This window comes from Rana temporaria, chromosome 5 (genome assembly GCF_905171775.1).
Source record: "Rana temporaria chromosome 5, aRanTem1.1, whole genome shotgun sequence".
In the NCBI taxonomy this organism is placed as follows: Eukaryota; Metazoa; Chordata; class Amphibia; order Anura; family Ranidae; genus Rana; species Rana temporaria.
Genome location: NC_053493.1, coordinates 178538756 through 178555091, shown reverse-complemented (window position 1 = coordinate 178555091; position 16336 = coordinate 178538756). Strand labels below are relative to the sequence as shown.

The following is a 16336-nucleotide window of genomic DNA, read 5'->3' as shown; positions in this document are numbered from 1 at the left end:
TAAAGTCTGGCATTTATAGAGAAAGGAGTCCGCTTCCAGGGCTTCTACGAGTGTATCATGTGGGGCCCCTGTCAACAACATTAATCTACCGCTGGTATTCCCTAAGGTTTGAGTCCCACAGCCCACTAAATGTTGTAACTGAGACGCCAAGAAATATGTTCTCGGATGTGGAACCACCATACCACCCTCCTTAATTGGGAGCTGCATAGTCTGTAGACTAATCCTGGCCTGTCCCCCTTTCCACATTAATTCCCTGAAAAGTGATTCAAATCTCTTAAACCATATTTGGCCTATCCAGATCGGGGAATTATGAAGTGTATATAATATCTGGGGTAGCCATATAATTTTTAAGTTGCATCGCCAAGCCGCAGACAGGGGAAGACAGTTCCAGATATCCCTTTTTTCCCGAGGCGTCTTTCAGGACAGCACCTTGAGATATCATGATTCCTCCCACTCCATCAGGAAACACCTTCTTTCAACCTTTTAAAAGGAGGGCCCCTCCTTGCACTTGTCAGTTTTTGTTTCCTCCTCCGGAGGGGACATCTTCTTGGGGAAGGGTCTGATACCTCAGGAGCTTCCTGAAAGAGGACTCTTTCTCCTACCTTTTTTTCGGGCATTTCCTTTGGAGACTGTCCGCTCTCCCGTACCACCCGCGTGGCGGTGATGGCACTCGGGCTCCCGGTGCTCAGTGGAGCCAGCCTTCGGTGGCCGGGAGGTGTGTCGTGTAACGCGGGCGCCGCCATCTTGGCGTAGCCTGGTCGCCGGAGAGGCGCGTCATTTCCGGCGTGCCAGGAGGGAGGGGTAGGGCGGACGCTGGGCCTACTTCCGCTTCCTGGTCCGGCGCAGCGGCGCTATGGGAGTCCGGGAAGCGCCGTGGATGCCACAGAGTTCGCTGACATTCTGCGATGGAGACTGCGGAGGCATCAGCAGTGGAGACAGGGACGGGCACCAGCAGGACCTCGGCGGGAAGCAGTAGTGTGAGTCTGCTTTTTTTCCCTAGGGGTGAGGGTACCTTTTTTTTTTCATGGGTTCTCTCTCGGTCTCATTTTTTGTCCCCCCCCCCCCCCCCCCCCGTGGCATGGGGGCCTGTCAGGGCATGGGTTGTCACTCTTTCCTTCCTGGTGCACCTAGGTGAGGGGGGTCCTGTCTGTTTGAGACCGGGTCTCATTCTGGATTCCCTGTTTTGTTTCTTCTCTCCCTAGTTTTTTCTTTAGGTCAAACCTGAAAAAATGGGAGAAAGTTGGAAGAAACCATGGTGTAAGGCGTGTATTGCGGCCTTAGTACAGGAGGAGTCGGCCTCAGTCAGAGAGGAATTGATCGCTTCTGTTAAGCTTTTGGCAACTTTTCAGTCTGTAAGGGACTTGCTAGCTCCTGTCACCATTACTCAGCCCTCCACCTCGCAGTCTTCCCAGGAGGCGATGCCACCGGGATGGGCTTCTGTGCCCTCGGACAACAAGGGCTTTAGGGATAGCCAGCCTCAGGCCCTCTCTCTAGTGAGGAGAATGAGGAGATAGGGTCTTCCTCAAAATTTAAATTATCCCTGGAAGAAGTGGACGGCCTCCTCAAGGCCATTTATGCTACTTTAGGTCTTAGTGAAGAGAAGAAAGACCTGAGTTTGCACGACCGGATGTACGCCGGTCTCTGTGAGCCCAAGGGGCGTACATTCCCAGTTCATTCGGTTATTTCCAAAGCTATTTTACGGGAATGGCAGGATCCAGAGAAAAAAAAACATTTTTTTTTTTTTTTCTAAATCCCAAGACAGTTTCCCTTCGGAGAAGATCCATCAGCTGTTTGGAACAAGGTTCCTAAGCTTCGACGCAGCCTTTTCCCAGTTATCAAGAACAGGACGGCAGACAAGAAGGCTTCCCGGTCAAGAATAAGAAGGCCCTCCCCCTCCCAAGCGTTTTTTCGGACCCATAAGCAGCAGGACAAGGGGAAAAGACCGCAGGGAAAGAAAAATTGGTTGGCGCAGAAGGGTTAAAGAAAGGGAGTCCTTTTCCATCCTCCTGCGCCAGCCAGTAAACCGCAATGACTCGACCCTGAGGGTAGGCGGAAGGTTGCAAAATTTCCTTCCACAGTGGTCCGCGGTATCAAACAACCAGTTCATACTGACCACTCTAGCCCAGGGGTACGCTATAGAATTCTCAGAGGCCCCACCAAGGAGATTTCTGGTCACTCAGGCCCCAAGGGATCCAGTGAAGTCTGTAGCGTTAAAATCCTCTCTGTCGGAACTACAACAGCAGGGAGTGTTTGTCCGGGTTCCCCTAGCAGAGCAGGGCAGAGGGTTCTATTCCCTTGTCTTCCTAGTAAGAAAGCCCACGGGGAAGTTCAGGCTGATCTTTAACTTAAAACCATTGAACAAATGTCGGGTACAGAAAATTCAAAATGGATTCGATTTTCTCAATCAGGAATCTTCTGACACCAGATTGTTTCATGGCGTCGATAGACCTGAGAGATGCGTACCTACACGTACCTATCTCCCCTCAGTCCCAACGTTTCTCAGACTAGCGGTGGAGATAGGGGGGTTTGGTTCAGCATTTCCAGTACAGGGCCCTCCCCTTCGGGCTTTCGTCATCACCTCGGATTTTTACCAAGGTGCTGGCCGAGGCCTTGGCCCCATTGCGTCTACAGGGAATAGCAGTCATCCCCTACCTGGACGACCTCCTCTTCTTTGCTCCCTCAAAGGAGAAGTTGTTGGAGGATCTTTCTCAGGCACGAACCCACTTGGAATCCCTAGGCTGGATTTTAAACCTTCAAAAATCTGCCCTAGTTCCTTCTCAGGAAATTTGTTTTCTGGGATACCAGGTGAATTTGCGGAGCCAGAGAATTTTTCTCCCTCCAGAGAAAGCATCCAAGGTCTTGGACACTGTTCGGTTGCTACAGTCCTATCAGTCTTTGACAGTCAGACAGGTGATGGCAGCTCTAGGAGTTTTGACCTCAACCATGCCGGCAGTCCAATGGGCGAGATTGCATTTCAGGCCCCTGCAGGCTTTCCTTTTGAGGGCATGGGATCACAAGACCAGTTCGGGGGATACCTGGATGAAGATTCCAGCCTGGGTAAAGAGATCTTTTTACTGGTGGAAAAAACAGCGAGTGCTTGCAGTAGGCCTGGAATGGTCCTTCCCAGTAGGGATGAGGCTCACCACGGATGCCAGCGCCTGGGGGTGGGGAGCCCACTTAGAGTAGTTTTCTCAGGGAAGGTGGCCAAAAGAGGAGGCCCTGCGTTCCTCAAATTGGAGGGAGTTGAAGACGGTGGCCCTGGCCCTAGTGGAATTTGCTCCATTTCTCCGGGGTCACCATGTTCAAGTCCTGACGGACAATGCTACGACTGTAGCATACTTAAACAGGCAGGGGGGTACGAGAAGCAGTTCTCTCCTGTCCCTTGCCACAGAAATTCTCTTGGGTAGAAAGCAATCTGCTCTCCTTGACGGCCTTACACCTAAAGGGGTCCTTGAATACGGTGGCAGACTTTTTAAGCAGATATCAGGTTCTGGAATCAGAGTGGTCCCTGAATGCGGAGATCTTTTCAGAGATCTCCAGCAGGTAGGGTCGTCCAGAGGTGGACTTGTTTGCCTCGAGGGAGAACGCCCAGGTAGGAAGATTCTTTTCTCTGAGCCTGGAGGATGGGTCCCTAGGGGTAGACGCTCTGCCGCATCCCTGGGATTTTCGCCTCTGCTTTGCCTTCCCCCTGTTTCAGTTAATTCCCTTAGTTCTGAGGAAGGTTCAGAGAGAAAAAGTTCCGGTCATTCTCATTGGCCCAGGAGAGCATGGTTCAACGCTCCTAGCCTTGTCAACCAAGCCCTGTTGACACCTGCCCCTCAGGCAGGATCTTCTAGTTCAGGGTCCGATTTCTCATCCAGATGTGGCCCGGCTTGCCTTGGCCACGTAGCTTCTGAAAGGGAAATCCTGAAAGAGAAGGGTTTTCCCGACCGCTTGGTTTCCACCTTGCTCAATAGCAGGAAGAAAGTAACCCGAGCCATTTACACCAAGGTTTGGAAGGTTTTTTCCTCTTGGTGTATTTCATCGGGTCAGGACCCTAGGGAATTTAAGTCTATCCTGGAATTTTTACAGGAGGGGGCAGATAAGGGTTTAGCTGCCAGCACCCTTAAGGTACAGGTATCCGCACTTAGTTTTTTTGGAAAGATCTTTAGCCACAGAACCGTTGGTGGTGAGGTTTTTTAGATCTCTCTTGAGATCTAGACCACCAAGGTTAAAGTGTTTCCCGAAGTGGGAGCTTTCAGTGGTTCTAAGATCTTTGGCAAGCTTCAATTAGGAACCTTGCCTTCAAAACTTTATTTTTAATCGCTATAACCTCAGCAGGTAGGATCAGCGAGTTACAGGCCCTGTCAGTGAGGGAGCCTTATGTATGTTTATTTTCAGATAGGGTAGTGCTTAAAACTGACCCAAAGTTTCTGCCCAAGGTGGCTTCTAACACTAATCGTTTACAGGACATTGTACTTCCCACTTTTTGTTCTAACCCTTCGGGGGGAAAGGAGATATTTTTTTCATATGCTAGATGTCAGACGGGTCTTGTTATATTAAGAGATAACAAGTGCGTTTAGGCATTCAGATTCTTTGTTTGTCCTTTTTGGGGGTAACAAAGGTTCAGCAGGCATCTAGGGGAACACTAGCTAGGTGGCTGAAGCTGGCTATCAGGGAGGCTTATTTACAGGCAGGCCTGATTCCGCCAGAAGGGATTCGTGCCCATTCGACCAGAGCTCTAGCACCTTCCTGGGCAGAAAGAGCTGGTGCCACGCCGGAGCAAATCTGCAGGGCAGCGACGTGGTCAAGTTTTCACACGTTCGTGCGACACTATAGGTTGGACCTCGCCTCGGCCAGTGATCAGGTCTTTGGCAGAAAGGTCCTACAAGCTGTCGTCCCGCCCTAAGGTAGTAAGTCTCTGTTGTCCTCTCAAGGTGCTGTCCTGAAAGACGCCTCGGTAAAATTCAAGTTGGTCTTACCGGTAACTTGTTTTCCAGAAGTCTTTCAGGACGGCAACGACCCGCCCTATTGGTTTGTGATGTACTATGCTGTGACTAACGTATATGTTTGTGTGTTCCAGCCGGAGGTTTCTCTAGAACAACTGACGAGTGCAAGGAGGGGCCTCCTTTTAAAAGGTTGAAAGAAGGTGTTTCCTGATGGAGTGGGAGGAATCATGATATCTCAAGGTGCTGTCAAAGACTTCTTGAAAACAAGTTACCGGTAAGACTAACTTGAATTTTTTTTTTTTTTTTTTTTTTTTTAGTTTCAACAGCAGTGGAGCTATATTATCAGCGTACTTCCCAATATCGCTCGTAATCCAGATCCAGAGTATTTTAAATTTGTTACGGTTTTCAACTGGGAGGTCCCAAGTGGTCTATCGGCAACGAGGCCGATTACCACAATTAATGGCCAGGCCTGAAAATTGTTCAAACTCCCCAACCATTTGGACCACTGAAGCTAAATAAGCCATCAACGTCGCCCAAGAAGAACAAGACCTCATCTGCAAATGGCGAGATCTTGTCTTCCTCTAATTTCCTTTTTAAACCCCTGTATATCTTCCCTCAATCTAGTCTTTATTGCCAGTTGCTCCATGGCAAGCGCAAACAGAAGACCGGGAAAAAGGACAACCCTGCCTCGTTCCCCCTCTCCAGCTTAAACGTTTCTGAGTTCATTATTTTAATTTTGGCACGTGGCTCGCTGTATAATGGTTTTACCCACCTAATAAAGGATGGGCCAAATCCAAAGCTCTCCAGAACCTTCCACAAATATGGCCACTCAAGGCTATCAAATGCTTTAGCCGCATCGAGGGCTAACAGCGCTCTGGGGGCCCTCATTATCAGTTGGAATCTGTATATACTCTTCTGATGTTGATACTTGTTGACCTATTTGGGATGAAACCTGACTGGTCTGGGTGGATGAGCTTCTTGATACACCTGTTTAAACGAGTTGCCAGCACTTTAGCTAAAATTTTTACATCCGTGCAAAGTAATGAAATTGGGCGATAAGAAGAGGGATCTAGTTGGTCCTTTTCCCTCTTTATGGATAACAACAGTCGCTTCCTTCATAGAAGGAAGATCTCCCTTAATTGATGCCCATTCCAATGTTTTCAACAATTCTGGAAGCAATATTTCACCATATCATTTATATATTTCTATTGGGAGGCCGTCTGGGCCAGGTGATTTATGGTTAGACATCCCCGCCACTGCCAGCTGTAGTTCTAGTGTTACAGGGGATTCTAAATGTTGTTCTTTTCTGACAGTCATTCCCCATATCTCTCCTAGATTCATATAAAGATTTATAAAAATCATAAAACGTGTGCATTATCTCTCGTCCGTCGGTAGAGATTTCTCCTATTGGATTTCCTAATTGCCACAATATTGGAAGAGGGGGTGTTGGCCCTAACCAATAGGGACAACACTCGTCCTGCTTTTTCCCCTCCTCCAAATAGGAAAAAGGCACAAAATAGCCAGATTTTTCAAATGGCCATGCTGTACACCTGTTTACCCAACCATTCTCTTTGCTTAATCAGAGATGGATCTTCTATATAGCGTTCTATCATCGCCTCAGTTCTAAGATAATTTTCCACTCTCCGGTGGACTTTGTCCCCCGTTCTTATTACCAATTCCAGTTGTGAGTGCTCTGAAACTCCTCTGGGGCCATACTGGATCTCCTTCACCATAGCCATCGCTTGTTCATTGCCCAAAGCCATGTCAATTCTAGAGAGAGTGGCATGGGAACTGGAGAAACGGGAGTATTGCCGAATCGGAGGACAGCGAGTGCGCCAGATGTGTCTCAACCCTGTTTCCTCCAAAAACTGGGCCAATCGACCCGCTCGTGGTACACTCGGTCCAGATGGTGGAGGAAATCTATCCAGAGTTCTATCAAGAACTTCATTATAGTCACCCACCGCTATTAAGGGAATGCCTGCTTTATCCAACATAAATTCCAACAGTTTCTGTAAAACTTCAAGGTTAAAGGGGGGGGGGGGGGCAAAATTCTTACTTCAGAAACGGATCAGCAAGAGGACAGTATAATTAACGGCCATGATTGTGGGGAAGCCAAAGGAGATAAAGCATTGTAATGTGGACAGATCTACAGAGGGTTAAGCAAAAATAACATGCCAGTATTGTCAAATAGACCTAAGCAAAGCAGACGGCAATGTTTCAGTTTTTGGGAGGATGGCAGACAGCTCAAACATACCTGTGAAGAGACAGAAGAAATCTTCAGACAAGTGCAGAGTCAGAAGTGCTTCCACTTATAGAAAAAGCCCCACTTGGAGAAAGAGAGCCTCAGATACTATGAGCCCCCTGCTTGTATGCCTGTACATCTGTTTTTATGACCCCCCCCCCCCTGAAAATTTTGGGTGAATCGTATTAGGAGTGAAGCTGTTCCTTTCGTCTTGTCTACATAAGGCGCATGCACACCATCAGAAAATCGTACGGAAAAAGATTCTGCTTTTTAAAGCCATCGCACGATAATCTGATTGTTTTGGAAAATGGTTTTTCGAAAGCTGGTCAGGACAGGTTCCAAGCTAGCTTGTTGTGTGAAAGCCTAGAAGTTTAGTTCACCTTTCATAACATGTTACATTTTGCACCTTTTTTATCAAGGGTGTAATCTTTTACTAAATGAGCAGCCCATGAGCCCCCGTTTTGACAATGGGCTGTTATGTAAATGAAAGAACCATACCAACCTGTCAGCCTTTGCGGCTGATGGCTTGTAGTTCTCCATGAACTACCAGGGTGCTGATGAGCACTCTAGTTCATTGATTCTTCATGCCATTCAGGAACTGCCTGCTCGTACAAGAAAGTGGCAGATGGCTACACTTCAGACTGCAGCAGCCTTGCATTGCATCCGCTGATGACAGGTGCCTTCCTCTTTGTTATTTTAAGCCAAAATAAAATCACCTTTTCCAGAAAATGTGTATTTCCTAAGGTGTCTTTCAGGACGGCACCTTGAGAGATGGTGACACCTCCCACCAACCATAGGAAACACCTTCTTCCTCCAGATTTTTGAAGGGAGGTACCTCCCTAGCATACCTCAGTTTTTGTGTTTCCTCCAGCCTGGAGGGAACATCTTCGGTGAGGGGAGTCGGTATCTCTCGGGTGTTCCTGGGAGACGGGCTTCCCTCCTACTTTTTTTTCCCCCCTCTGTTGAGACCGTCTATCCTGCCATTCTACTAAAGCGGCAGTGGTAGTTCTCTGGCTTCTTTTTCTCCCTTAGTACTCAGAGTCAGATACACGGTGGCCTGGTGTCTTGGGACGGCAGTCGCGCGCGCACCGCAGCCATTTTAGTGTGGTTCAAGATGACACAGCAGGTCACAGGGTCAGCGCAAGCATAATTTCTGGTGTGACCTCAGGGGGAAGAGGCAGGACAGAGGCTGGGGCCTATTTCCATTTCCGATCCAGTGCAGAGGCGCTGTGGGAGTCTGGAAGCGGTGTGTGAAGCCACTTGTGGAGTGCTGTACATCTGCAATAAAGGACGCGGAGGTTACAGCGGTAGGGACAGGCACCAACAAGTTTCAGGTAGGAGGCAGCAGTGTAAGTCTGCCTTTTCCTTACCTGTGTTTTTTTTTTTTTTTCCTGTCTTTCTTTTTCTATACCCCCTAGGGGCAAGTGGCCTGTCTGGGCACTGGAGTTTCACATTTCTTTCCTAGTGCACCTTTAGGGTGGTCCATCTACAGAGACTCGGTCTCACTAAGGATCCCTCTGCTTTCTTCCACCCCTCTTGTGTTTTTTTTTTTTCTTCTCTCCAGGCCAAGAGCTCTGACCCAAAAAGAGATGTCCTTCGTGTAGGACAAAGATGGGAGAGAGTTGGAAGAAAGCTCTATGCAGCACTTGCATTTCTTTTTTAGTTCAGGAGGAATCGGTTCCTTTTTTAGTTCAGTACGGGAGGAGTTGGTTGCCTCTGTAAAATAACTTTTTGCCAAGATTCAAACTTTTCGTGACTCATTAGTTACCCCGACTGCTACTCAGGCCTCCACTTCAGTCTTCCCAGGGGTCTGTGGCTATACCAGCATTGGAATCTCTAGCTGAAGAGCCTGTTACCAGGGAAGGACAGTCCCACGTACCTTCTAGTGAGGACTCGGGTGAGGAGTTGGTTTTGTCCCCTTTCAAACTCAAATTCTCCTTAGAAGAGGTGGATGGGTTACTTTGGGCCTAAGTGAGGAAATATTTAAGTTTACATGACCACATATATGCAGGTCTAAGTGAACCCAAGGGTCGGACATTCCCCATCCATCCGGTCATTTCTGATGCCATAAAGAAGGAATGGCAGGAATCCGGAATTTTTTTATTTTATTTTTTTCTCAAAAGCCCATAAGACATTTCCCTTTTTAAAGGAAAGATCCCTCTGCCGTGTGGAACAAGGCCCCTGAATTGGATGCAGCCTTTTCTCAGGTTTCCAGGTCTACTGATCTGTCTTTTGAAGACATGGGGGTTCTCAAAGGACCCTATGGACAAATACATGGATCTCTTACTCTAAAGGTCATGGCAGTCGATCATAAATAATTTAAAGCCTGCTATGGCCACAACGTGTAACCAGAAATTTAGAATTTTGGACTAACCAGTTAAAGAACCATATAGTGGCGGATTCACCTAAACAAGAAGTCTTAGACTCCTTTTGCCACTTTATCTTCTGCAGTAGCTTACTCAGGGGTTGACAAATTTGCTTGGAATCTAGGAGCCAGCTAAAAAAGTTAGGAGCCAGAAAACGCACCCCGTCCGACGAGCTTGCGCGCAGAAGCGAACACATACGTAAGCAGCGCCCGCATATGTAAACGGTGTTCAAACGCAATTTTGAAGCGTGACATGTTGGGTATGAATTTACTCTGCGTAACATTATCTTTCATAATATTTAAAAAAAATGGGGATAACTTTACTGTTTTATTTTTTTAATTAAAAAAAGTGTAATTTTTTCCCAAAAAAGTGCGCTTGTAAGACCGCTGCGCAAATACGGCGTAACAGAAAGTATTGCAACGATCGCCATTTTATTCTCTAGGGTGTTGGGATAAAAAATATATAATGTTTGGGGGTTCTAATTAGAGGGAAGAAGATGGCAGTGAAAAATGACATTAGAATTGCTGTTTAACTTGTAATGCTTAACTTGTAATACCAACAGCCACCACCAGATGGCGCCAGCTCACATCTGGTGGTAATAACTTGTAATACCAACGGCTCACCACCAGATGGCACCAGCTCACAAAAAAAAAACATTTTATTTTTTTTGCCCACCTTCTAAGCCAAGTCGCCAGGACACTATTTCTAGTCGCCATGGCGACCTGGCGCACGGGATTTGTCGATCCCTGGCTTACATAGTGGATGCTTCAGCTGAAGCAATTAAAATGTCGGCGAGGTCTGCAGCCTTGACTACAACTGTAAGAAGGGCATTGTGGTTAAAGACCTGGCCAGGTAATGCAGCTTCAAAAAAACTTTGCTGGACTCCTTTCTCGGGAGACCTTCTTTTTGGGCCTGATCTAAAGTGTTCTAGACAGGACGGCTGACAGGAAATCCTTCCCAGTTAAGAAGAAACAACCCCCAAGACGTATTTTTCCGACCTCAAAAAGCACAGACATAAAACCCCAAGGGGGTAGGAGGAATTGGGAATTGGGCCGCACAGAAGGCCAAAGGAAGAGGTGGAATCCTTTTTCCATTCTCCTACACAAGCCGAGAAATCCCAATGACTCAGCCATGCGGGTAGGTGGAAGACTACAAAGGTTTCTTCCGCAGTGGTCAGCTGTAATATCCAATCGGTATATCCTGACCACTCTAGCCCAGGGTTAAGTTTTCGGAGGCCCACCAAAGAGGTTTTTGATCAAAAATACCTTAATAGACCCAGAAAAATCCCTGGCCATGAAGTCCTCATTGAGAGAGCTGATCCAACAGGGTGTGGTGGTACAGTACCTCCAGAAGAGCAGCAACTGGGGTTCTATTCACACATCTTCCTGATGGGAATACCAACAGGAAAGTTCAGGATGATCCTAAACTTGAAAACTCTGAACAAGTCTGTCAAATACAGAAAGTTCAAGATGGACTCAATATTTTTGGTCAATCTATTGATGCCAGAGTGTTATATGGCGTCAATAGATTTAAGGGATGCATATCTGCACATCCCAATCTCCCTTCAGTCACAGAGGTACCTCCATGTTGGCAGTAAGGATGGAGGGAGTAGTGCATCTACAATTCAGGCTACAATCCAACCAGCCTATAACAATAAGGCAAGTAATGTCGGGATTGGGACTACTGACTTCAACTATGTTGTCCTTTCAATGGGCAAGATTTCTTATTTAGGGGTGGTTTCATTGCTTTTCCCATTGTCAAACAGGAAGTTCTTGATCATAGATCTAAAAACTAAAATCTAAGGGTCTAACCTTTTTACCCATGCTTTTTCTGTTTAAAGTGGTAACTTTTTTTTTTTGTTTTTTTTTTTTTTTTTTTTATGTAGGACTTGACAAGATGATGGTGGATAAGGATGGCCAAGTTACAGTAACCAATGATGGAGCAACAATTCTTAGTATGATGGATGTTGATCATCAAATAGCCAAACTCATGGTTGAACTATCAAAATCTCAAGATGATGAAATTGGAGATGGGACCACTGGAGTTGTTGGTAAGACAAACTGCATCTGTGTCAAAGAAAAAGCATGTTTATGTACATGGAGCTGCTGCTTTAGTCTGCACATGACAAATGCAGTAGAAAAAGGGGAGAAAAAATTATAATGTACCATAACATTTTCCAATTACAATGTTCTCTGAAAGTGGGTGGGATATTTTGGGCAGCAAATGAACAGGTTTCGGAAATTGATGTGTTTGAAATGAGAAAATATGAGCTAGGATTAAGGATTTGAGGTGTGTGTGTGTGTGTGTGTGTGTGTGTGTGTGTGTGTGTGTGTGTGTGTGTGTGTGTGTTTTTTCCCCCAAGGGTCAAATTTTGTAGTGACAATTTGGTCAGAGCTCCTCCAAAACTGCAGCTCATGTAGGATGTTCCTGGTCTGCTGTGATGATGGTCATGGGGGGCCAAGGCTCACTGATGCACTTGGGAAGTGAAGGCTGGCCCACGTTGCCTGATCCAATGAAAGAACTACTGTAACTCAAGTTGTTGAAAAAGTTAAGGCTGTTTACGATGGGTGCCAGAACACAGTGAATCAGTTTGATGCATATGGGGCTGCATAGCCTCAGACTGCTCAGGGGTTGCCCATGCTGACCTGTAGAAAAAAAAAAAAAGCCAAAAGTGCCTACAGTATGCACATGAGAACTGAGTATTGGAAGAAGATGGCGTAGTCTGAATTCAAGAATGGCTTCAGGAACACCTAATGAGCTTGAAGAGTTGGCCTCCAAATCTCTAACCAGTCCATCTGTGGGATGTGCGACCCATGGAGGCCCCACCTCTCAACTCACAGCACTTAGTCGTTTAAACACCCTAATAAAAACCTGCAAGACCAAGGCGTAATGAGCTAGTATGCATATCACAGGGTTTGACAAAATCCGGTCGCAATTGCGAACTGGCGCCCGCACCTGACCAGTAATTGAGGTCTCGGCCTTCAAGGCCGCAAAGTCGAGGCCTCAGTTACCGGCTGCCGCGATCGCGTGGCGGGGACGCACGGTGGCACAGGTTCCTGTGTCTCTGTGCGCCCCACCTCCCCGCGATCGCGGACTTCATAGAAGGAATGTTATGTCTGCAGAAGGCCGCGGCCTCAATTACCGGCCGGCGCGTCGCGATCGTGAGGTGGGGGTGCACAAAACGTATAAAGTGACTTTAAAAAAGTACCTACTTGAGTGCTCTACTCAAGTTAGTTGGATCACTCGCCAGAAATAAATGGGCTTCTTATCAAGAGGTGTTGCAGCGCATTGGGTGCATGCTCTCCTGCCGGCTGAAAAGATCAACTGTGTAAAACAAAAGCATGCACAGTTGGTCCCTTTTTACTAAAAGTGTATTCCTAACATCCTTAAAATAAAACCTAAACTAGGATAACGTGAAGAAAAGGAAAGACTGCGCTAAACCAAACAAATATGTAAAAAAAGCAGCCAGCACACAAAGTAAAAAAAATATGGAACAAAAGTTCAGCGCTAGAATATGTTGTGCACAATGGTTATAGTGACACAGGATCAGAAATCCTATAGAAATGCAAGCTTGATATATGTGAAAGACCATATATCACAATAAATGTGATTCTGGATCAGTGAAATGATCGCACAACCTGGTGTGTGAAATGTTGGTCCATAAAAAAAGGTGACACTTCAATCATTGACGTATAATGTTGAATATATAGTTGTCTGCATCATTTAGCATCCCAAAGTCGGGGACTGCATTACATGAGGCTTTAACCTGTGCGGAAAACTACTGGCTGTGAGTTCTGCGAGGAGAAAAAGGTTTGTGTGTGTGTGTGTGTGTGTGTGTGTGTGTGTGTGTACTTTTTTATAGCTATGCACTGGCCATGTGGGCGGAAGTGGGCAGGGCTACTATCACACATATGCTGCCATGAAGGCACAAGAATATTTGTTTTTTTGCCTTCTACTTTAATCACAAACCTGTCCAGCTTCTGACTGAACGATAAAGGATGATATTGAGGTTGTTGCTTCACTCTCTCCTTTGATTCTTGATATGATGGGCTGCTATTGTTTATGGATACATGTGTGGAAATATTCAACTTGTAGGTTTACATTAAATACTGTTTAATAATATATATTTTTTTTTAAGTTCTTGCAGGAGCTTTACTGGAACAAGCTGAGCAGTTGCTGGATCGTGGTATTCATCCTATAAGAATCTCAGATGGATATGAGCAAGCTGCAAGATTGGCTATTGAGAATTTGGATAAGATCAGTGATAGTTTTCCTGTGGATCCCAACAACATAGAACCTCTTATCCAAACTGCAATGACCACACTTGGCTCCAAAGTGTAAGCGGCGGTTTGTTTCATATTTATATTTTTATTTTAACAAGTCGCCTTTGCAAAAGCGAACAAATTTTAGCCCACCATATACAGTTGTGTTCAAAATTATTCAACCCCCCAATGCTGTAAAGGGTTTTAGGGAATTTAGTGTACATTTGTAATTGTATTCAGTATGAAATCCTACAAGGACTTCTTAAAGAACCATATGCAACTAAAATGACATCAATTGGTTTTGTAATACAGTAGTAAATGTTTATTTTGTGAATTCTTCATTTACACAATTATTCAACCCCTTAAAGACTACCACTCTGAAGAACAGAGGTTCATTGAAGTGTTTTCAATCAGGTATTGAAAACACCTGTGGATGTCAGGGAGCAGCAATAAAGCCTAATAAGCACCAATCAGGCAGCTTTAAAATTACTGTGATACTCAGCTCCCTCTAGACATATTTACTGGTGTGGTTACAAACATGGTGAAGTCAAGAGAGGTGATTACTCTTCACAGGAAGGGCAATGGCTAGAAGAAGATTGCAAAGATGTTAAACATACCAAGAGACACCATAGGAAGCATCATTCGCAAATTCAAGCCAAAGGGCACTGTTGAAACGCTACCTGGTCGTGGCAGAAAGAAGATGCTGACTTCGACTGCTGAGCGCTACCTGAAGCGTAGAGTGGAGAAAAGTCCCCTTGTGACTGCTGAGGAACTGACAAAAGATTTGTCAGATGTGGGTACTGAAGTTTCTGCTCAGACAATACGGCGCACACTGTGTAATGAAGGCCTCCATGCCAGAACTCCCAGGCGCACCCCCTTGCTGTCTCCAAAGAATAAGAAGAGTCGACTGCAGTATGCAAAAATCATGTGGACAAACCACAGAAGTTTTGGGATTGTGTTCTGTGGACTGATAAAACAAAATTAGAAGTGTTTGGGCCCATGGATCAACGCTATGTTTGGAGGAGGAAGAACAAGGCCTATGATGAAAAGAACACCTTGCCTACTGTGAAGCATGGCGGGGGGGGGTCAATCATGCTTTGAGGCTGTTTTGCTTCAGCAGGTACAGGGAAGCTTCAGCGTGTGCAAGGTACCATGAATTCTCTTCAGTACCAGGAGATAGTGGATAACAATGTGATGCAGTCCGTCACAAACCTGAGGCTTGCGAGACGTTGGACCTTTCAACAGGACAATGATCCCAAGCATACCTCCAAGTCCACTAGAGCATGGTTGCAGATTAAAGGCTGGAACATTTTGTAGTGGCCATCGCAGTCACCAGACTTAAATCCGATTGAGAACCTCTGGTGGGACTTAAAGAAAGCAGTTGCAGTGCGCAAGCCTAAGAATGTGACTGAACTGAGGCTTTTGCCCATGACGAATGGACGAAGATACCCGTAGATCGCTGCAAGACACTTGTGTCAAGCTATGCTTCAAGTTTAAAAGCTGTTATAACTGTAAAAAGGATGTTGTACTAAGATTGAATGTCAATTGGGGGTTGAATAAAACTGATAATGATGTGAGCACAGAAAAGACATTTGTGGTTATTTCATTATAAATGTTATGTTATATTTGTCTGACCTACACGTGCCTCTTTAATTTTGATCATCCTGCTTACAATTAAATCAATGTCGAACTTGGCAAAACAATCAATTTCAGTGGGGGTTGAATAATTTTGAATACAACTGTATGCATGCAGGTTGGCTTAAAAGGTTCACTTAACAACATCCCTTCTCGATTTACACTGAAAGTTGCCAAACGGCGCTTACACAGTGCTGAGGACTCTTTGCACCTACAAGAGCACAGTGCCCAATCGCCAAGCAATTGTGCATCCACACAAGGGGGCGGCACATGAATGACATACCAACTATAGCCAAAGCACTGGTTCATTTTTTTTTTTTTTTTTTTTTTTGTAGAAATGAAAGTAATGAAGCTCGAGAGGGCAGCATTTAAATGAATCTGTTGCTTTGCCATGCATGGGTAAATCACAAGCTCACTTTAAATTCAATATAAAACCAAGAACAAAAAAAAATACAATTTAAAAATGCATATATTCTAATCATAAACCTACCGAAACACCTATGATCCCATATTGGAGGTGTTGTAAAGGTACAATTTTAGTCCCTAAAATGGCTTTTTACCTTGGTGCAGGCCTCCTTCACTTACCTCATCCTTCGATTTTGCTTTTTAAATGTCCTTATTTCTTCAGAGAAATCCTCACTTCCTGTTCTGTCTGTAACTCCACATAGTAATGCAAGGCTTTCTCCCTGGTGTGAAGTGTCGTGCTTGCCCCCTCCCTTGGACTACAGCAGAGTCGGGACGCTCTCTACGTTGCAGATGGACAAAGGAGCTGTGTGTTGGTGGTCGTCCTGACTCTCCTGTAGCCCAAGGGAGGGGCGAGCACGACACTCCACACCAGGGAGAAAGCCTTGCATTACTGTGTGGAGTTAGACAGAACAGGAAGTGAGGATTTCTCAGAAGAGA

At 45.7% G+C, this 16336-nt stretch overlaps 1 protein-coding gene across 2 annotated transcripts in view; it reads left to right on the top strand.

Annotated features, from left to right (window-relative positions):
* CCT5 (chaperonin containing TCP1 subunit 5) overlaps positions 1–16336 on the top strand; it is a 244834-nt gene that overhangs the window by 55744 nt on the left and 172754 nt on the right. For both annotated transcript variants that reach the window (XM_040353424.1, XM_040353425.1), the window contains exons 3-4: positions 11422–11586; positions 13675–13873. In XM_040353424.1, coding sequence (XP_040209358.1) covers positions 11422–11586; positions 13675–13873 — 364 coding nt within the window. The remainder of the gene's footprint in view (positions 1–11421; positions 11587–13674; positions 13874–16336) is intronic.